Here is a 22990-nt window from a genome sequence, read left to right as displayed (position 1 = left end):
GAATGCACATAGTTTATAAAGGATATAGTGACAGTGATTCAGATTATAAGTGGCCAACAATGTGGATTTTTGTTATTCAGATTATTGGGGTGGCAATAGGAACTGTTGCCCCTTTATTTAGATGGTTCATTGTTGTCAAATTCAAATGCTTAGAGGAAGTGAGAAGAAACTTCAAAAATGAATTTGTAGTAGAACACTATTGGAGATAAAAGCTAGAGGAGTGGAAAGGAAGCTCCATTCCATTGCAGATTCGCAGCCGAAGGCATAGAAAAGTTCTTCATGGCATAAAACATAGAGTCCTAGATCTATGCATTAGGCTTCAGGTCATAGTTATTTTAGGTAGCAAGTTAGTTCTGTTTATATCTGCTTGGTTAATGAGGCCAATTATTTTACTAATATATAGAAACGAGACTTGGTGTGGACGAACACAGCAGAAACAGGTTGTACCATAAGCTGTTTGAAATGTACTCTAAACTTGGGCTTATTCTATTGGGTATTTCATTCTTTCGTTCTTGCCCTGTCGACACGTGTATTTGCACTATTATATCACCAACGCTCGATACTCTCATCAGCAAACATTGAGTCTCGAAGCTTCAGACTAGGATCTCTGAAGTTCTCTTTCTCCTGCACTCCTCCAGTTTCAGGTCTCTTGTGATTTTTCTTTCTTCTTTCTTTTGCAATTGATGATAGTTTTCAGAGAATATAATGATAGGGAGATTATGGATGTAGCAATTTTCTCTTTCCCCGGTCTCTTTATGCTTTTTTTGAAATAGATTATAAACGAAGACAATTCCTTAACAACCTATTCAAGAAGATGGAGACAATATCTCTTGCTCAAACTTCAGGAAACGCTGGTCATCTGAATCAAGTTTGGGTAGTTATCCATTTTTTTTCTTTTGGGTTGTCGTCTATTGAATTTTCTAGATGCCCTGATTTACTCATGCATATTTAGAAATAGATACTAATGTCACACTGGTGCACCCGCGTTGTTTGATAATATGTCTAGATGAATTGATGTTCTTTGTTTTTCCGTTTTGACAGGTGTACTAAATGATCACAGTGTGTATGAACTTTGAGATGAATTTAAGAGAGGGCAGCTGCAATAAAAGGCATGATCCATGTTTTGTTTAAAGTTTTCCTCTGTTTTTGCTCTCTAATTTCTATTCTACCTTCTAACTCTAATTTTGTGTTTTCTCTTTCTATTTTATCTGTGCATGTTACCGTTATGGTACTTGAAATATCAAGAATGTTGGAATTTTCTTCATTTTGATTGTCTACTCACCATTTAGGATCTTTTAAGATTTAAAAGGTGTGTAAAACTTGGCTCCTGATTTTGCAGATTGCAATCTTTCCCCCTTCAAGTTGACACACAACAATGAGGTACCTTCATCTCCTTATTGTGGTATGTACCTCTTTTCATGAATGTTAAGTATTGTTTTGGAATCGACAAGTAATTTTATTACCTTTCAAGCCATTTTCAATTTGCTTCACCATGTGTATCTTGAATTCCTTTTATTTGCTTCGATTGAATGAAGATGGGTGAGGTAGTTATGTCATTGTCATTGGATGTGTCCTCTTTACTGCAATTTATTTTAATTATCTATTATGAAGCTAGACTATCAGTAGCAATTCACTAATTAGAGATTATGAATTTACTATGTTAACAAAAGGAAAATGACGCAATAGTCTACTATGTTGCTGATGCTCCATACTTTGTTTAGCTTATTATTCAAGAGTCACCAACCTGATGTGAACTTGTTCTCCCTTTATAATAAAATTCATTGGGTATAGGATAGTAGATATTTGAGGCAGGTTTACCCAAGATGGTAGATTAGGGAACATGAACCAGAATACAGGGGGAAACTTCTTTTTCTCATCTTTCAGTTTTCCATTTTACATAACAGGAAAGCAGACGACGTCAATTGACAGTCTCCAGTGTGTTAGGTTAGAGTTAGGCCTATTTGTAGAGTTGGTTTTCTGTTAGTATATGGTTTGTCTTGGTCTCTATTTAGTATTTTTTGGGTTTGTTTTACATGAAATGTAACATGTATGTATTTTATTAATTATTTTATTTGGTTGACCATGAGTAGCAATGAAACGAATAATCTTATTGAAGCGATATTTGTAGAACTTGAAATTATCACAAGGGCAGCAAACCTAGGAGAGATTGATACAACTGGATTGGTGTTGACAATTGTTTTAATTTATGCATCGAACCCTTGCATGATAGCTTCAGATTGGGTTAGTGTATCCATTTCCCAAGTCTTTGGCTTCATAGCGGTATAGTATGTCCATCTTCATAAATTTAATGTCCACTACAAAAGGGAAAGAATTGATGGACTGCAGCACTGTTCGTAAGACTAAATTGTTTCCTCTATCTGCTGTAGCAATAATTCCATTGGAGATGAGAATTTCTGGTTTTCTTTATTGTGGCATTAGTTAATAGTTACTAATTAAACCTTTGCCATATATATCTACTCAATTGAGGAAAAAAAAAAAAAAAGAGGATGTGAGGTATATGAACGTGATTGTATTTTAATTGATTTAGAAGGAAAGCGCAATTGTCATCTCTCGAAAGGAACTTCTCTATTCAAAATTTTATGTGAGACACTTATATGTGGTAAGCCAGTGGAGAACCTACATACTTTCCGCAAGTCCTTTTAGTTCAGTTAGTGGCATCCAAAGCCCCATAAGGTGAAGGATGCGGATCTGAAGCATGCCTACTGCTTGTTGAACTTTTGTGATGGTAACAAATTTCACCTACTGGAAGCATTCACGAATATAGTCCTGCTAAGTACCTTATTGGGCAGGATGTTGATAGCTATGACTTCACATCATATTATAGTCATCGTGGCAATGATGACATTATGGATGTGGTGCTTTTGCCATCATCTGCCTTCTAAACAAGCTGTTAAAAGGGGAAGTTAGCCTAAAGAATAATTTATGAATTTTCATTGGAGGAACTTTATGTTTGTGGAACTTTCCTCCTTTAGGTTGCTAATCTTTCTATTGCGTCTTTCCTTTTAAGATCTTTCACATGAAGAAAGAGTTTGGATGAATATACATTTGATGGCCAGTTCTATGAATCAAAATCTCGAGTTGGAGGCATATAAACCAGTTATCCAACCATTCCCCTGACTTCTATACATTTCACATTATCCAATTAAAAGTTCTTTTATACATTTTAAAATCTGAAACATCATAGTACTAGGCGCTTTAGAGCTTATTTCTTGATAACATTTCTTAAATACATGATACTTTGAGGAATACAAGTTTTCCGCGCAAGACACTATGATCTTGGAGTCAAGTATAGGAGTGGAAGTTCGCAAGATTTGGGCTACAGGGCCCCCTATCCTGGTGGGTTTTTGAACATTGCTGCTGGAAATTTTGTTCAGTCTTCTCTGTGCATATTTAAGTGATGAAAACTCTTGTGGGGAGTGAAACCTGTAATTTCTAAAAGCATTGAGAAGATTCACTGTACCAAAGGCAGAATGAGATTTGCGCCTCTATGTTTCACGGTTGGTGAGGAAGCAGAAACCACGAGAATTATTGAAGTTGGATTCTGCCTTGAATAATCTAATGCGTCAATTTTCTTCTTTCTTTTTTCTTCTTCTGGAAAGTGACTTGTACTCCAAATCTGGATGGGAGTTTAGTACTCCTTTAAGTGTGATATGCTGTCCTCTTTGGTGAAGGTTCCTGAACACTTTGGCAGCAAAATATTTTCATTTTTAAGTATATTCAGGAAATTTACACTTCAAGTTTGATCGTTTCACACTAAAATTCATCTAATTAAATCGGGCAATTAGTATTCTCCTAGCTTCTCATATCAGTATCATATGCATATTTGATCTAAGATAACATTGTTTTGATGTAAGTGTAGATGAATTTATCCACACGATAGGCAAATCAAAGCTAGAATTTCCTTATGGCGTTTCATCATTTTGATTAAATTTTAAAAGGTACAACAACTTACATGTTGGGCCCGTGCTTGCCCATCTAGTTATGATTATGAGAGCGTAATATGTTGTGTTGTGTCGTATATTACTTTATACTAATTTCTAAAATAAAATCATTTAATGAGAGGTGATTTTTTTGTTTTGCTCAAGGACAAAATGATTACTCACACTTAAAAAGTATATATATTTATGAACCTAACTTTTGACTTAAGATGTTCCATTCTTACATTCATGCTTATGCGAATTGAATGAAATGATACTTTGTGACCTCATTTGAATTAAAAAAAACCAGTAGTTGGTACTAATGGTAACTGTAGTTGGCACTAATGGTAACTTTTTGCTTTCTCCTTTCTCAATTTACGCAGTACAATTTGAATTTTTCGAGTCAAATTTTTTTATTTTGATCAGGAATTCGGACATATAGTTTTTAATTTTTTAAAAATAATTTATGGATTTCAAAATCACATAAAAATATATAAATCGTAATAATTAACAATTTAAATATTTGAAGAGCATAATAAAATAGTAGGGTAAAAAATTTTCTTGCCTGACTCTCGAATTTGGAGCGCTATCATGTAAAATGAGAGAAGAGTACTAGTTGGCACTTGGCACACTAATGAGTGTTTGATTTTCCTTTTTGGTTATAATGGAGAAGAGCAACACCAGCAAAATGTTAACTACACAGAAGAAGTTCTTTAAAAGTCATAATTGAAGTCCGAAAGAAAGCAAGTCGTCAAAGAATATCAAATCTAGAGACTATATCGAGGCACGAGATGGTTCAAAACATCAAATCTAAATTTATTTTTAATTAAGAATTGAAGTTAAATTAACCACCGGTGAGATGAGTATTGTTCTGATATCATGTCAAATTAAGTTTTGAGCCTAACTCATAACTCAAAAGTTAGATCAAAGAAAGGAGGATCTACCAAGCATTATAAGAAGCCGAGGGTCCTCACCCGTCACCGATGTGATATATTCTCTTTAAAAGTCCTTGTAAGAATTAATTTTTTACTTTTCATATTTTTGTTTGTTAACAAGACAATCATTTAGATAGATAATTAGGCAATTATCAGGCATCTGAGGTTTCGTGGTGTAGTTGGTTATCACGTCAGTCTAACACACTGAAGGTCTCCGGTTCGAGTCCGGGCGAAGCCAATTTATTTTTCCTGCTTATTTTTCTTATAAATCGATTTCCTTCAGCGGGCTGTTGTTTGTAAAGCAATGCAGAATTTAGCCAAATTGGGTCCCAAAGACAAGTCCTTTTTTATTGCAGTTGGAGTTTCATAAATTGCATTTCCTTTTTTTTTTTTTTTGGTCCCGAAGGAAGTGATAAAGAAAAAATAAAAAAATTATTGAAAGGGCCCAACCGGGTTCGAATCGGTGACCTCTTGATCTGCAGTCAAATGCTCTACCACTGAGCTATGGACCCTTTTGTTGGTTTGATTTCAGTTATATTTTAACAAGACGTACGTAAGCATATATAGTCAAATGTGAAGTTTCAACATATTCCTAGGCCAGCTAAATCCAAAATTCTGGCCATGATTCAGTTCGTATTGCAAAAAGGAACAACTAATTGTCTCAATCAATTGGTCTCTTTCTTGGCTTCTTTACTTACACTTACAGATAAGAGGCAATTTTTTTTTTGTTGTTGTTGATAAAGTAAAGAATATTTCACTCATGTGCATCCAGTAGATCTTGATAACAAAAGATGAACTAAAGAGGAGTTAGCTCATGTACGTTGATCTGGTGGCTCCTACATAAAATCCAGCAAGTCAGGATTTTCATTGAAAGGATTCAAAAATATAAAAAATTAAACATACCAATAAGCCAAAGAGTTCAACATCTACTATATATACATAAAAATAATAATTTTAATTATTTGTGCCAAATGCAGTTGGGATCCCCCTCGGCCCAATAAAATGGTCACTATCTACATTACTTGGTTTATATCGGAAAAAAATAAAAGGATTCATTAGGCACCTAGCTTTAAGGGAATGATTGGGAGTTGAAATCCCATTAAAGCATCTATGATTTCTCTGTCCAATTACGTCAAGAAAATGCAAGTGGGTACCACCTTCCAGATCCTGTTAATGGAATTACCAAGATCAATAGACACCAACTTGTGTAGAGGGTCTCAAATATCCTCTGAATACTGTAGGCACATTGGCTTATGCTACAGAAAGAAACTTCTCTTTTACTGAAATTCTCCTGTACGAACAGTTGGTTAGCCTTGCTTGAGAAAAGGTTTGATTTTTCAAATGGTTACTCAACTAACAGTTATTATCTTAGAAAATCACTTTTCTTCTTGACTTCAAATTTCCTTTAACAAAGAAAGTGTTTCTGAGATAATAACTAGTATTAGTTGAGTGACTATCTGAATAATAAACTTGCTTAAGAAAGGCTAGACAGCTGAAACATGCAATTGTGGTTGGAAATTTAAGTTTATCTAGAGACTTCCATGGCCATTTTTCAATTACCTTTTGTCCCCGCATGAATTTATATAACAGGATTTTACAGTGAATTTACCATTCCCAATAAGTCCCCATTCTAGTTTTAATTTTTTGAATACAGAGGTATGGAGGTCGAGGATTAGGGTAGAAGGTTAGTAAGTCTTGAAGTCTTTATCGTACTTGTAGTCGTATGTTTTAGATAGCTACATAGTTTCTTTTTCGCTACTGTATATTGATATTTGTTACTACATTTGTTTTGTGCATTTGCTATTTTGTCGTCTTTTTTCTTTCCTACATTCCTGCATCGGTTACATTTTCTTTTAGCGTATTGGAACATTAACACACAATTACAATGTTCCAATACGCTAAAATGTTTTGCAACAGAAATAAAACATCGCCATGATTTGTTTTAACAATCTCAAAACACTCTTGAAAATAACAATATATAATTACAACTACATCCGCAAAAGCAGATCATCTAAACAGAATATGGTAAAAGTAGATTTCATTGATTTGCAACAGCATTATACTTTACGTTATACCATCAAAACAAAATACTCACTCCGACCCAATTTGTCAAATATATCGTTAATAAAACTGTTCATTATTTCAATAGTTTTGCTCCAAATACCAATATCAGGATGCACTTGTTTCAACACTTTGAATATATAAATCTTATACGTCTCCAAACTCTTCTTCACCTTCTTCTTCTTAAGGGCCCGTATGACCATGGATAATTTTCACTTTCATTCAAAATTGTATTTCAAAATCATGTTTGGACATAAAATTGTTAGTCCAATTTTTCATAATTCAACTTGAAGTTGAATTCAGGAATTCAAAAAACTCCAAATACTTATTTTCACATTTTTCACCCCAAATCAGTCACAAAAATTCAAAATTTTTCAAAGGTGTATTCATGGCCAAACACAACCCCAGTTTCCAAATACTACCCTATTTCAATTGTTTTCCCAAACAGGTTCGTTTTTCAAATTTCACATTTGTTATATCCAAACTCCCACTAAAAGTATTTAATTACAACATCCACATTAGCGGATCAAGTACACCAATATGGTAAAAGTAGATTTCATTGATTAGCAACAAGTCAACAACATTGTACTTTACATTATCTCATCAAAACAGAATATAAGAAATAAAAAAAAAAGATTATCAATTCTACCTAATGAACAATTCTCAAAATAACCCTAATAAATCTAAGAGCTTGTAAACTTGGTAACTGCTTTTGTCCCTTCAGATACAGCATGCTTAGCCAATTCACCAGGCAAAACCAATCTAACAGCAGTCTGAATTTCCCTCGACGTAATTGTAGGTTTCTTATTATATCTTGCAAGCTTAGATGATTCTTGCGCCAATTTCTCAAATATATCATTAATAAAACTGTTCATTATTCCCATCGCTTTGCTTGAAATACCAATATCAGGATGCACTTGTTTCAACACTTTGAATATATAGATCTTATATGTCTCGGAACTCTTCTTCACCTTCTTCTTCTTCTTTTCTCCGATACCAGGGCCCACATCCTTCGTAGGAAGCTTTTTTCCGGCTTTTGGTTTCTTCTCCGCTGGGACTTTCTCATCAGAAGGTTTTTCCGATGCTGCGGGTTTCTTTTCCGCCTTAGGAGCCATAGAATAGTGTAAAAATTTAGCTAAAATTGGAATGATACAGAGAAGAGAAAATTTTTGTATGATGGAGAAGTATGCATGGGAGTTGGTTAGTTATTTATAGGTAATTGAGGTTTGTTTTGATTGGAGAAAGAAGAGTGACGAGGATTGATGACGTGGAGTGATTAGAAGCGTTTGGGTTGGAGGTTAAGAGGAGATCAACGGCTACAAGAGGATAGTGGAGTTGTGCACGTGTAGATCATTTGTTACGGTAATAATGGCGTCAAAAGAGGGGAGGAATGAGTAAAAACAACACTAATGTTTTGGTTTGTTACGTTGGTTAGAAGAATTTGGTTTAAAGTTTTTCATTTCTTACAAAAATTAAAAAACGACACTAATTAGTTTTCTAATTTAACTCTTACTACTCTAATTAGGACCCGTTCTTTCACTTTTTTTTAGGAAAAAAGAAAATTAGTGTTTGATCATGACAATCCCAATTCAATTTGAAGTTGTATTTAAAATTTGAAAAACAATTTATAATCGGTTTATAACACACTTTTCGTGAAGTTATATTTAAGTACATTCAAACAGAAAAATTATTCTAAATATTTATTGCAAAAAGTATAATCAAACACAGCTACACCTCCAACTCCAACTTCATAAATTCCAAATAAAGTGACAAATATGTGGAGTCTATGGCCAAACTCCTACCAAGAAGGCATATAATTTTTACCAAATTATTTTAAAAATGAAATAATGATAATGTAGTTAAACACGATTATTAAAACTAAATTTATTTCGTAAATTTATCAATATCTTAACCGGAAAATAACCGAAATGGGAAAGGAGTATAACGTTACGACGGTAAATGAAGGTCAATCAAACTAGTATTGTAATATCCATTTTTATAAAAACAAAATGTAGTAGAATATTCTTGAAAGGCGTCATGATATTAATAAATCTATTTGCGTACCAATATATATATATATATATCAAGTATCAACAATTCTATTTGGTTGCTACACTAATAGATATTGTGCATAAACACTATAAAATTTCCCCACCATTTGGTTAGTCGTACAATGAAGAAGGCTCGTACATATTCCTCCGTTCACTTTTACTTATCTACTATACTAAAATAAATTTTCATTTTATTTGTTCACTTTAGAATATTAAGAGAAAGACAATTTTATTTTTCCTATTTTACCCTTAACATTAATTACTCATTCCGAAATCATTTCTCAAGTTTATTGGAACTATACACCATTAATATGAGTATTATAATAAAATAAACACTTCATTTACTATTTTTTAAGGAGCGTGTAAAATTCATAGTGGACAAATAAAAATGAACGGAGAGAGTACTTTGTACCCTGACCCTGTATGTGAATTCCTTTAACAGACCTATGACGGACAATATTTTACACGTCAAATTTGTTCACAAATATGTCTGATACGCACTTACGAGCTTGATCACTTCCTCTTGAAGATTGCACCACACGAGACAATTAAAGTCTGACACGTGTCATAACTCAATGAGAAAAATATACTTAAAATAAACCCTAATTGAAAACATAAAAAAAAAATATCATTGTCTTTTATCGTCCAGGTAAAATTAATGTAGTAGCAAACTGTCATTTACTTTAAGAGCCTATTTGGACATGATTTGAAATCAGATTGATTTGAAGTTAAAATTGAGTTTGGACATGTACTTTGAATTTCTTATGTTGTATTTTTTCTCATAACTATGAAAGCCCTATAATTTGTGAAAACTATGTAACTTTCCCAACTCTTACACAATCTTACCAAATGGGTAAACCATAATTCATAAACAATGTATTGGAATATCCTAAGGTCGTTCGCACAAACGCCCCACAAATTTGTGGTCTCTAAGTTTTTGCTTTCAAGATTTAACAGCGCAATATAACTTAGATTTGTCTTGGCAAAGTTTATGTTTGGCTAATTTGGCAGAAAGCACCAGATGTGACTCATTCTTCACTGAAGCGACAAGCTTGCCGCAAAAGAATATATCCACGATGAAGAATGACAAAAGGGGTATTCCAAATTTGTGGATTCGAGTTAGGAAAGGGTCTTTCACCTTTGATCCGGGATGATTTGTTTTGTGATTTCTACTAAGTTATGTACTTAGTCTTTTTTTGTGAGCTCAAACTGTATGGGGGAGTCCCTCCTCTTTTCTTTATCTTCTGTTAATAAGTCATTTTTAGATTAGTCAAGGAGTTCTCCTCTCCTATGTATCATTTGCCTTATTAATAGAACCCTAATGGGCAATCTTAGCAAAAAAAGAAAAAAAAAACTGAATTGATTAATATTACGTATTTGGATAGAAGTATTGAAACTTTGAATAAGCATGCCTTTTGAATTATAAATACTTGACTTATAACCACATTAGTGTTTACCGACTCCATAAATAAGCAAAAAGATATTTATAAACCAATTTGATGTCATGCCCCAAAACCCACCCTAGACGTGACCGGCATCCGACGTCATGAACAACATCGGAAGAACCTAAACGACACAATAATAACACTTGAACCCGCCAGGTTCAATATTCGCCTCCAACAGTTTATAAAATAAAGGTAAACAAATCATTCGTATATGAATTAAATCAGTGGAAGTCTTTATAATTTAAATAATTCAACCAAAACATGATAGTGTGCCCGAAAGAGTTAAACAACAACTCTTCTTCTACCCACATTCGATTGTATACTAAGGAGCTTCTAAGAATAAGGAATAAATGTCTAATTCATCGGGACGCAGCCCGGAAACTAATATAAATAATTGGAATTAAATAAATAGGGTGTCCCACGAATGAATGTGTGGGCTCACCAAATCAGCAGCAACCGCAAGTCCTTCCTAAACGCCCGGAGTATCAAGAACCTGCTCTTCTCCATTACCTAACATACCATAAAAAACAACAATGATATGCCCAAGTACTTCGTACTCGGTGAGTGCCTCGGGATGATCGGTAATAAGAAAATAGAGTACATAAAGAAATCAGTCTTGAAGATCATGTGAAACCAATGTAAGAACAGTTATTCAGTTTGTGTATCTCAATAAGCATTATCAAAACCGATTATAAGGCCTCTTGTCAAGGTACAACTTCAAATATGCCTTTCAATTGATCATAATTAACGACAACAAATCCATGAGAAAATAAGAATATCACACATGCCAATACATGCCCAAGAATTAAGCACATCGAAGGGGTGACCGTAGGTTCCTTGTCATGACACAAGCACCACACCGAAATATGGAATTCTCGGTGGCTATCCTTCCTCTCGAATAGCTAGGCATTAACCGCACTCCTGGTAGCGAACCCGGTAGTGGCCACTCTTCCTCCCGAATGGCTAGGCAATTATCACACTAGGATCCATAGTGGCTACCCTTCCTCCCGAGTACCTAGGCCAAACACAACAACAAAGTTCATAGCATAGAAGCCGATTCACAATTTGTCTCAAGGTATGTCACACCATCAATTAACATTAAGGTTCATTACGCCATATCGTAAAGATAAATCATTTCAATGAATGTCTTGAAAACGTTTACACTTCTTTAACCAAGATTTCAATGTCATAATTCATCATGAAAACATTAATACCAATCCTTAGCCATCATTATTGATTATCTCTTATAGAGGAAAAACAATTATGATTTCATATACGTATATAGAGGATAATACAATCAAGGTTTAATGTGGGCTTGTCCCCTCACGCACACCAACCATAATCAAAGCAAGGAATTAGGGTTTTGCATGAGAAATTCACCTCTTTATTCAATAATAACCTTTGAGAAGAAAACATATATCCATGATGAGGTTTTTAAAAGAGAGACATACAAATTACCTTTATATTCAAAAATGATTTTATTTTTAAAGAGACATACCTTAATACGTTAAAAAAGTTTAACAATTCACTTTTTAAAGAAGAACACCCAAACCCTAGATTGAATCACTTTGGGAAGAATTACTTTCCGCAAAGAGAGGTTTTGGTCACAAGAATCATGGGTTTGATGTTAGAATGGATTAGTAATGTTAAAGATGTCCTTACCTTTGATTTGAAGACTTGGAGGAATGATTTTCGTCCTTAGGGTTTGGGAGAATGAAAAAAAAATGGGAACAAAATAAGACCATACCCATTTTAAACCAAATTTTCTGCCAGAAACGGTGAAAGTACGGCCATAAAGTACGTCCCGTACTTGTATCCCATACTTTGGCTGCCAAAAACAGTGAGGAACGGAAGAAGTACGCCCTAAAAGGACGTCCCATACTTTCTGGGCGTACTTTGGGCAAAATTTCCAGCTTTTGCGCCCTTCAGTAAAACGGACACAACTTTTTATACATACCTTTTATTGGGCTGGGCGACCTACCATTGGAAAGCTATTTCAAAGATCTACAACTTTTATCAAGGAAGTTTTTCCAAATTCGCAACACATTTTCATGAAATCGCCATACTTTTGTCCTACCAAAACTTAGGCGAATTTAAGAGCCCTTAAGAAATTCAATTGTTGGTTTGACTTCAAATTTGATCTTCCACCCGAATTCATAAAGAATGGATTCATATAGATATAATATCATCTTAACACTAGATTTTTACACATTCACCTAGTTCGAGTTTACGGGTGTTACATTATCCCTCCCTTAAGATCATTCGTCCTCGAATGAGAATCGTATTCTTAGAAGGCAATCACTAAACCACAAGTTGATTCAACAAACACGGACGATTCACCTAAGAATAGTTAAAATGCTAGCTCATACCTTCATAGGGAACAAGTGAGGATATCTTTTCTTCATTTCCTCCTCTCGCTTCCCAAGTAGCTTACTCGGTATTATGGTTTTGCCACAAAACTTTGATCGATGCCACATCCTTCGTCCTCAACTTTCTAACTTGACGATCTAGAATCTGAACTGGTTCCTCCTCATAAGATAGCCCTTCGTTGATTTCAATCTCTTCATGATTCAACACATGGGAAGGATCAAGTTTGTACAACCTCAACATCGAAATGTGAAACACAGGATGCACCATGGCCATATCGGGGGGCAACTTCAACTCATAAGACACTGTCTGAATCTTCTTAACAAGATCATAAGGACCAATGAAACGAGGACTAAGCTTCCCCTTTTTACCAAACCGCATTACTCCCTTCATCGGAGACACTTTTAAGAACACCTTGTCCCCAACAGAAAACTCTAGCTCACACCGCCTCATATCTGTATAAGACTTTTGTCTACTCTGAGCTGTCTTGAGTCATTGCACAATAAGATTAACCTTCTCAATTGCTTTATGAACTGAGTCAGGACCTAACATTTCTACTTCAGTTGGCTCAAACTAACCAATTAAAGACCGACAACGCCTCTCATAAAGAGCCTCGTGAGGAGCCATCTGAATACTTGCTTGATAACTGTTGTTGTACGCGAATTCCACAAGAGGTAAATGTTCATCTCAATTTCCTCTAAAATCTATAACACAGGCTCTCAGCATATCTTCCAACATTTGAATAGTTCTCTCTGCCTGCCCGTTAGTTTGAGGATGAAAGGCAGTGCTCAATTTCACTCTAGTTCCCAAACCTTCCTGAAAGGATGTCCAAAAATGAGCAGTGAATTGCATACCTCTGTCCAACATGATGGATGTAGGAATCCCATGCAATCTAACTATATCCTTTAGATATAGCTTGGCGTATTGTGCCGGGGCATACGTCGTCTTCACAGGGAGAAAGTGGGCAAACTTTATGAGTCTATCCACTATCACCCAAATCAAATCAAACTTGGTCTTAGTGCGGGGTAAACCCACAACGAAATCTATGTTGATCTCCTCCCACTTCCACTGCGGAGTCTCAATATTCTAAGTCAGGCCTCCAGGCCTTTGATGTTCAGCCTTCACCTGTTGACAGTTCAAACACTTAGCCACAAAGTTAGATATATCAACCTTCATGCTCTTCCACTAGTAGTGTTGTTTCAAATCCTTATACATTTTGGAGGATCCCGGATGCACCGAATACTTGGAACTATGAGCTTCCATCATCAATTCTTGTCAAAGGCCATCAACATCAGGAACACACAAGCGTCCCTGCAACCGTAGAATACTATCGCCAGTCCCAACAGTAAATGAAGTGTACTCACCCCTTTCCACTGCCTCTCTTAGCTTTGCCAGAAACTCATCATCATATTGCTTGGGTTTAATCATTTCCATAATGTCAGACCTTCATGGAGTGATTCCCACTAACTCTCCATCTTCAGTTTCAACAAGCCTAACCCTAAGACTATCAAGCCTTCGAATCTCCTTCCCCATGGGCATGTCATGAGCACGCAAAAAGCCAACGTGCCCATAGATTTCCTACTCAAAGCATCAGCAACCACATTAGCCTTACTAGATGATACGAGAATATTCAAGTCGTAGTCTTTTAACAACTACAACCACCTCCTCTCGCCGAGGTTCAACTCTCTTTTTGCTTGAAGATATATTGCAGACTCTTATGATCAGTAAAAACATCACAATGCTCACCATATAGATAATGACGCCAAATTTTCAAAGCAAATACCGTAGCAGCCAACTCCAAGTCATGAGTCGGATAATTCTTCTCATGCTTCTTCAACTGACGCGAAGCATAAGCAATCACCTTACCGTTCTGCATCAATACACAACCCAAACCAATTCTAGAAGAATCACAATACACCATATATCCACCAGACCCAGAAGGTAAAGTCAAAATAGGAGCTGAAGTCAACCTTGTCTTAAGCTCTTGGAAACTCTTTTCACAAGCTTCGGACCACTGAAACTTAGCAGTCTTCTGTGTCAATTTAGTTAGTGGAGAGGCTATTAACGAAAAATGTTCCACAAACTTTCGGTAATAATTTGCCAAACCCAAGAAGCTACGAATTTCAATCGCACTAGTGGGTCTAGGCCAATCCTTCACCGCTGTAATTTTTTGAGGGTCTACTTTAATGTCGTCACCAGTCACCACATGACCCAAGAAAGCCACAGAATCAAGCCAGAATTCACACTTAGAGAATTTTGCATACAGCTCGTTCTCCTCAAGTGTTGTCAAAGTTATCCTCAAATGATTAGCATGATCCTCACGATTCTTAGAGTACACCAAAATGTCATCAATAAACACAATAATGAAGCGGTCTAGATACGGCTTAAACACACGGTTCATCAAATCGATGAATGCAGCAGGCGCATTAGTTAAGCCAAAGGACATGACTAGAAAATCAAAGTGCCCATAACTAGTACAGAAAGCAGTTTTCGGGATATCCTCATCCTTTATCTTCAATTGATGATATCCAGACCTCAGGCCAATCTTCGAAAAGAACTTAGCACCCTGAAGTTGGTCAAACAAATCATCTATCCTAGGAAATGGATATTTATTCTTAATGGTTACTTTATTAAGCTGACGGTAGTCAACACACATTCTAAGGGAACCATCCTTCTTCTTAACAAACAAGACTGGAGCACCCCAAGGTGAGGAACTTGGTCGGATGAAACCCTTATCCAACAAGTCTTTCAATTGATCCTTTAATTCCTTTAGTTTCGCCGGAGCCATACGATAAGGTGGAATAGAAATAGGTTGGGTGTCGGGGATAACATCAATCCCAAAATCAATAACTTTATCAGGAGGAATACCAGGAAGATCTTCAGGAAGTACTTTGGGATAATCACTGACTATGGGAACAGATGCAAATTCGGGTACTACGAATTTTGTATCATCAACAACAACCAAATGGTAAATACACCCCTTAGTAATCATCTTATGAGCCTTAAGATAAGAAATAAATCTACCCTTTGGCTTAGCGAATTCACCCTGCCACACGATAACAGGCTCATCGGGAAAGGCGAAACAAACTAACTTATGGCGACAATCCACATTAGCATAACACGCAGAAAACTAGTCCATCCCCATAATTACATCAAAATCCACCATCTCAAGTCCATACAAATCAGCCACGGTCTCACGTCCCTTAATCACAACAACACAAGTTCTATGCACTCTAAAAGCAATAACAGGAACACCAGAAGGTGTATCAACAACAAAAGGTTCTAACAAAGGTTTGGGTTTCATACCCATATCAAGAGAAAAATATGGAGTCACATAGGATAAATTTGAACCCGGATCAATCAATGAGTAAGCATCATGAGAACAGATGGTAAGGATACCTGTAACCACAGCGTTAGAAGCCTCATCTGCCTCCCTACAAGTCAGCCCATAAAGCCGAGTTGTCCCTATCAGAAGTATTAGTAACTTCCTTTCCTTTGCTATTATTACGAGCATTCTGATAATTATTGATAGCATTACCAGCAGGTGGATTTTTAGCGAGATGCTGCATGGGCGAATCATTCTTTTGATTAGACATAGCAGCCATCTCGCGTAGCCACTTTCTGCATTCCCTCTTAAGATGCCCCCTAATACCACAGTGATGACAGATACGATCTTCCCACACTGGCGGACGACTACTTCCCTGCGAAAACTTACTATTATTATGATTTTTCTGGCCTTGCCTACCAGAAGGCACACTAGCATGGGAATGAGAACCAGACTGAGCAGGTGCAGAATATCCTCTACTCTGCCCTCCCTTATAGTTATTACCACTGAAACCACCCGCCGAACGGGCCTTCTTGTTCTGATCTCGATCCACCCTCTCTGCATTTTTTCAACTCTCTTGTTGTTCAGCAAACCCAACCAGAGATGAGAAAGTGCAAGTAGGAGACATAGCCACAGCAGCACTTGCAGACTTGATACGTGGTACCAAGCCTTTCACAAAGCTTTTAAGTCGGAATCATGTATAAAGCATACTTTGACAGATGGGTGAACTCCAAACTATACTCACGAACCGACTTGTTACCCTGCTCTAGCTTTTCAAACTTCGTAGCCATAACAAATCTTTCCTCATCTGACAAGAACCTTTCCATGAACACCTCTTCAAATTCAGCCCACGTCGGAGCTAAAGCAGCGTCGCCCCTCTCAGACTCCCACATCTCAAACCATGTGTGAGCGACATCCTTCAACTGATAAGAAACAAGCCTCACAGCTTTGGAATCCTGGGACTCTATTGCCCTCAATGCCTTAAAGGTGTCATCTAAAAAGTGTTGGGGGTTATCCCCCTCTCATGACCCAAAAACTCTAGTGACTTCAAGTTAAGGAATTGCTTAAGTCTGCCTCCATCATGAGGTCCCACACCTCCCCTCTGCTACTGAGTCACAACTAATGCAGTCAATATTTGAATAGCAGTTTGCATAGTACCAATCTCAGGCACACCCGTAAAAGGAACAGCAGGAGCAGACGGTGCTGGGGTTGGTGCTTGATTTCCTGCATTATTTCCATTAACAGCATTCGCGCCCCCAAAATTTCGGTTAGCTCTCACGGGTTGTGCTCTGTTACCGTTTTTAGATCGCGTCAGAGCCGTTTCTGCAAGGCACGAATTAACGAGCGAATTAGAACGATCTTAAAAGGTCTTGAAGCTCTACAGCATAATCTAGAATCAAGAAGAATAGCAAACACCTATAAATGTCCTGGGAGTTTCTTGCACATACGGTGATCGGACCGCACAAGAAAAACTCCACTAGACACAGCTCCACAGTCACCGACAATAATCCTAGGACATTTTTAAACCTAGGCTCTGATACTAAGCTTGTCACGCCCCAAAACCCACCCTAGACGTGACCGGCATCCGACGTCATGAACAATATCGGAAGAACCTAAACGACACAATAATAACACTTGAACCCGCCAGGTTCAACATTCGCCTCCAACAGTTTATAAAATAAAGGTAAAAAAATCATACGTATATGAATTAAATCAGCGGAAGTCCTTATAATTTAAATAATTCAACCAAACCATGATAGTGTGCCCGAAAAGAGTTAAACAACAACTCTTCTTGTACCCACATTCGATTGTATACTAAGGAGCTTCTAAGAATAAGGAATAAATGTCTAATTCATCGGGACGCAGCCCGAAAACTAATATAAATAATTGGAATTAAATAAATAGGGTGTCCCATGAATGAATGTGTGGGCTCACCAAATCAGCAGCAACCGCAAGTCCTTCCTAAACGCCCGGAGTATCAAGAACCTGCTCTTCTCCGTTACCTAACATACCATAAAAAACAACAATGGTATGCCTGAGTACTTCGTACTCAGTGAGTGCCTCGGGGATGATCAGTAATAAGAAAATAGAGTACATAAAGAAATGAGTCTTGAAGATCATTTGAAACTAATGTAAGAACAGTTATTCAGTTTGTGTATCTCAATAAGCATTATCAAAACCGATTGTAAGGCCTCTTGTCAAGGTACAACTTCAAATATGCCTTTCAATTGATCATAATTAACGACAACAAATCCATGAGAAAATAAGAATATCACACATGCCAATACAGGCCCAAGAATCAAGCACATCGAAGGGGTGACCGTAGAGGTTCCCTTGTCACAGCGCACCACACCGAAATATGAAATTCTCGGTGGCTATCCTTCCTCTCGAATAGCTAGGCATTAACTGCACTCTGGGTAGCGAACTCGGTAGTAGCCACTCTTCCTCCCGAATGGCTAGGCAATTACCGCACTAGGATCCATAGTGGCTACCCTTCCTCCCGAGTACCTAGGCCAAACACAACAACAAAGTTCATAGCATAGAAGCCGATTCACAATTTGTCTCAAGGTATGTCACACCATCAATTAACATTAAGGTTCATTACGCCATATCGTAAAGATAAATCATTTCAATGAATGTCTTGAAAACGTTTACACTTCTTTAACCAAGATTTCAATGTCATAATTCATCATGAAAACATTAATACCAATCCTTAGCCATCATTATTGATTATCTCTTATAGAGGAAAAATAATTATGATTTCATATACGTATATAGATGATAATACAATCAAGGTTTAATGTGGGCTTGTCCCCTCACGCACACCAACCATAATCAAAGCAAGGAATTAGGGTTTTGCATGAGAAATTCACCTCTTTATTCAATAATAACCTTTGAGAAGAAAACATATATCCATGATGAGGTTTTTAAAAGAGAGACATACAAATTACCTTTATATTCAAAAATGATTTTATTTTTAAAGAGGCATACCTTAATACGTTAAAAAAAGTTTAACAATTCACTTTCCTAATGAAGAACACCCAAACCCTAGATTGAATCACTTTGGGAAGAATTATGCTGCAAACCCTAGGTTTTGGTCACAAGTATCATGGTTTTGATGTTAGAATGGATTAGTAATGTTAAGGGTGTCCTTACCTTTGATTTGAAGACTTGGTGGAATGATTTTCGTCCTTAGGGTTTGGGAGAATGAAAAAAAAAAAGGAAAAAAATAAGACCATACCCATTTTAAACCAAATTTTCTGCCAGAAACGGTGAAAGTACGACCACAAAGTACGTCCCGTACTTGTAGCCCATACTATGGCTGCCAAAAATAGTGAGGCACGGAAGAAGTACGGCCTAAAAGGACGTTCCGCACTTTCTAGGCGTACTTTGGGCGAAATTTTAAGCTTTTATGCCCTTCAAGAAATTGATATAACTTTTTGTACATAACTTTTCTTGGGCTGGGCGACCTACCATTTGAAAGATATTTCAAATATCTACAACTTTCATCAAGGAAGTTTTCCAAATTCAAAACACATTTTCATGAAAATAGCCCAGAAGACAGACCTACCAAAACTTAGGCGAATTTAAGAGCCCTTAAGAACTTCTATTGTTGGTTTGACTTCAAAACGACCATCTTCCTCCCGAATTCATCAAGAATGGATTCATATAGATATAATATCATCTTAACACTAGATTTTTACGCATTCACACCTCGTTCAAGTTTACGGGGTGTTACATTTGACTAGCTTATAAACTTAGCGAAACACCCTCTAAACCTTTTACTATCTTCTTATTTAGATTTTAATAGCGGGTTTTGACATATTTTATAAAGATGGTCTGACCTTGCTTCTATGTTGTGTATATTTCGAACAGACTATACGTCCTGTGTCTTTTTATGTTGTAAAATGTAGGATCTTGGAGTAAGTCTTTTTAAGTGTTTTGGTTGGACTTTTGTCATGTGTAGTAATATTATATTGAAACATCGTGTATAAATAAAAAGCATAGAAGCTGTCTTAGCTCAGTGGTAGAGTGCATGGCTTTTAACCACGTGGTCGGGGGTTTCTTAAATCTAAATATGACATATCAAAATGGAGCGTTAACTCTTAAATCAATAGTTGAGTTGTAACATTATTAAAGGAAGAAAACAAAACAACAGGATGTAATCGAAACTTGCAAAATATAAAACATAATTTTATGAATAATCAAAGGAATTTTTTTTTTGTTTTCCGCACGATATTTGATACCCACTTTGAGATCCAACTAAGCTAGATTTGAGTCGGAAAACTTCATTTTAGAGGTGAAACGCTCTCTACCAAAGGTGATTCAATTCTCAAAACTTGAACCCGAGATTTTTGATCAAGTGTGTGAAGCACTTGCCATCCTACATACTATTAGATTTTAATACTAATAGGATGAAAAGAACTTGAATTAGCTATGAACTTTCTCGCTAATCCATCGCTAATTATCTCTTAGCCAACAGAATATTATGATAACCTGTCACTAATCCGTTGCTAAATTGGATTAGCGACTGTTTGTAGTTTAGCTACAAAAAATTTCCGTGGCTAATTCATGTTTTTAGTAGTATATAAGTAAGAAATTAACCTACCTGTAAGAACTGCAATTTTAGTTGTATTTCTCTATATTTTCCAAGAAAGTTCCTATATTACCATCTAGCTAGCTACAACTCATTCCTTTACTAATCTAAATAACGACTGTGAGATAAAGTGAAACTGACCGAAAGTAAATTTTGTAATGGTAATGTTTATGGATAGTATATTAATCGAAATGGTGTTTATGGAAAGTGGATCATTTCCTCCCCTAAATGAGATAATTTTATTGATAATTTAGGTGGGTACCTAATGACTTTCTTGAATTGATGAAATTATTAACTTCATGTATTCCTTATCATTTTATTTTTAAATTAAAGATGTAACAATGCATGTTGATATGTGGGATAGTAGCGACTTATATAATTAATCATTACATTTTTTGACACTCATCTTTCTTATTCTTTGTAATTGGGTGTTCAACTATTGATTGAGCTTTAGCACATATTTCCTAAGAAATAAAAGTCTTTGGTGATAAATGATCTTATTTAAGGCTAACCATCCGAACTGTCCCATATTTGTTGCAACCCACATTCCACTTTCTCTGTTTTTTAGTTTCTCTATTTTTTTTTGTTATCTTTATACAATGAATATTTATATATATTTTTTTCACGAAAATGTTCTTTCGATAATGCTTGTTTGAAGGGAAAAATTATCGTTCAACTTTTGATTGCTATTTTGGTCTTTCAACTTTTAACTTTCAGATTTCACACTTGTAGAATAGTACAAATATATATATCATAGAAAGAACTATAGTTTCTTTTTATTTTAAATAACTCAATTCAAATGTATGATTACTCATCAATCAACATCAATAATAACCACTTTTTTTCCATTAATTTGCTTAACAAACTATTTGGCATGTACAAAGGCTTTGATTGCTTCCTGCAGCAGCACAAGTACAACTATGAGGCATCTTACTTGGCAGTGAAATAGAGCAGATTGCCACAACTAATGTTAGCACATGTGTCATTAGCCGTGAAGGTTCCAGGGCAAAACTGCTGACCTGACATAAAAGAATAAGAACGTATTAATCAATACGCCTAAAAAGATGAATGATGACAATAAACATTCAAAGACATACTTGTAGAAAAAAAATTGCATATGCATTGAAGAAGAAATCATACCTAGCGAAGGGTCAAACAAAGTGAAAAATATTGCCATAGAGAAAAGAAATAACATAATGCAACTCTTCATGTTTTTTTCACTATTTTACTTTTCTATGATATGAAAGTATGAATTGTTGATGTCATTTAGGACTCTTATATAGGCTTGAATAAAAATATGAAATTATGGTGTTAGCTAAAATAAGGCTAGTAAATCTATAATATTTAAATTACTTGCTAAAAATTACAAATGAAATTATGGCATTAGTTCAAATCTGGCCAGTAATCTTTTAATAATTAAATTACTTTCCCATCCTATATATATATATATATATATATATATATATATATATATCTTGTAATATTAAATTACTTGCTAAAAAATAAGACACAATGCAAATCAAGTACCTACCTATATAATTTTATTTTTGGTAAGTATACCTACCAATATATTATATCTATTATATGTTATTTAAGTGGAATCTTGATTTTTCTTTAAATAGAATACCTCCGGAGCCCTTTTAAACTTGGCACCTTTTATAAAGTATCGTAAATGAAGAAAAAAAATTGAGTTTAAATTTCCTATATTCTAGAAAAAGAAATTTAATGACTTCTAGATAAATTATTTATATATAATATGCGAATTGTTTAACACAAATAAAAGATAAATGAAAAATCTAATGAGTAATTTTGCGCCAGATAAAAAAGATTAAATAGTTTTTCATGGAGAAGGGGGTATGTAAACAAAAATAAATGATAAAGAAGAAAGGGATTTTGTTTTTTTTATTAAAAAAAAAAACCGCAAACAAAAGAAATTAAAACAGTGGCATGAGCTCAACAGCATGTGCATTTCACTTGTTGTGCCAAATCAGTGTCAGGTGTTTAATTAGGTATATATTTGATATAGTTGAAGTGTCTAATAGGAATTTTTTTTGTTGAAGTGTCAAAATGAAAGATGCAAACTACTCTAGGCAGTCGCTTATGACTTTAACCTTGATTCTAATATATGAGTAACTCACTTTCTAGATAGCAAGCAACCGACTCCAAAGTGTTTTGATTTCAATGTAGATAGGATTGATTATTTTAGACGATTTGGATTTAATAATGCACATATAATTGATTAATTAATTGGTTGATTATAAGGGTCATCAA

General features: G+C 35.5%; 1 protein-coding gene, 1 long non-coding RNA gene and 2 other non-coding genes across 4 annotated transcripts; 2 read left to right on the top strand and 2 right to left on the bottom strand.

Moving 5' to 3' along the window:
* The first annotated feature begins 423 nt into the window (after positions 1 to 423).
* On the top strand, positions 424 to 1944 carry LOC132051178 (uncharacterized). The gene is made up of 2 exons (XR_009413617.1): positions 424 to 874; positions 1042 to 1944. It is a non-coding gene; the product is annotated as an uncharacterized LOC132051178 (long non-coding RNA).
* Positions 1945 to 5037: 3093 nt separating this feature from the next.
* Positions 5038 to 5111, top strand: TRNAV-AAC (transfer RNA valine (anticodon AAC)). The gene has a single exon. It is a non-coding gene; the product is annotated as a tRNA-Val (tRNA).
* Positions 5112 to 5313: 202 nt separating this feature from the next.
* On the bottom strand, positions 5314 to 5385 carry TRNAC-GCA (transfer RNA cysteine (anticodon GCA)). The gene has a single exon. It is a non-coding gene; the product is annotated as a tRNA-Cys (tRNA).
* Positions 5386 to 7588: 2203 nt separating this feature from the next.
* Positions 7589 to 8089, bottom strand: LOC132051177 (histone H2B-like). Its single transcript, XM_059442436.1, has one exon. The coding sequence runs from the start codon at positions 8047 to 8049 to the stop codon at positions 7618 to 7620; it is 432 nt and encodes a 143-aa protein (XP_059298419.1). The 5' UTR covers positions 8050 to 8089; the 3' UTR covers positions 7589 to 7617.
* Between the last annotated feature and the right edge of the window lie 14901 nt (positions 8090 to 22990).

The sequence above is a fragment of the Lycium ferocissimum genome, chromosome 3 (genome assembly GCF_029784015.1).
Source record: "Lycium ferocissimum isolate CSIRO_LF1 chromosome 3, AGI_CSIRO_Lferr_CH_V1, whole genome shotgun sequence".
In the NCBI taxonomy this organism is placed as follows: Eukaryota; Viridiplantae; Streptophyta; class Magnoliopsida; order Solanales; family Solanaceae; genus Lycium; species Lycium ferocissimum.
This window is presented reverse-complemented; position numbering and strand designations above follow the sequence as displayed.

Bases quoted from the DNA above. Each gene is read 5' to 3' on its own strand.
- LOC132051177 (XM_059442436.1), bottom strand. From the start codon at position 8,049: ATGGCTCCTAAGGCGGAAAAGAAACCCGCAGCATCGGAAAAACCTTCT.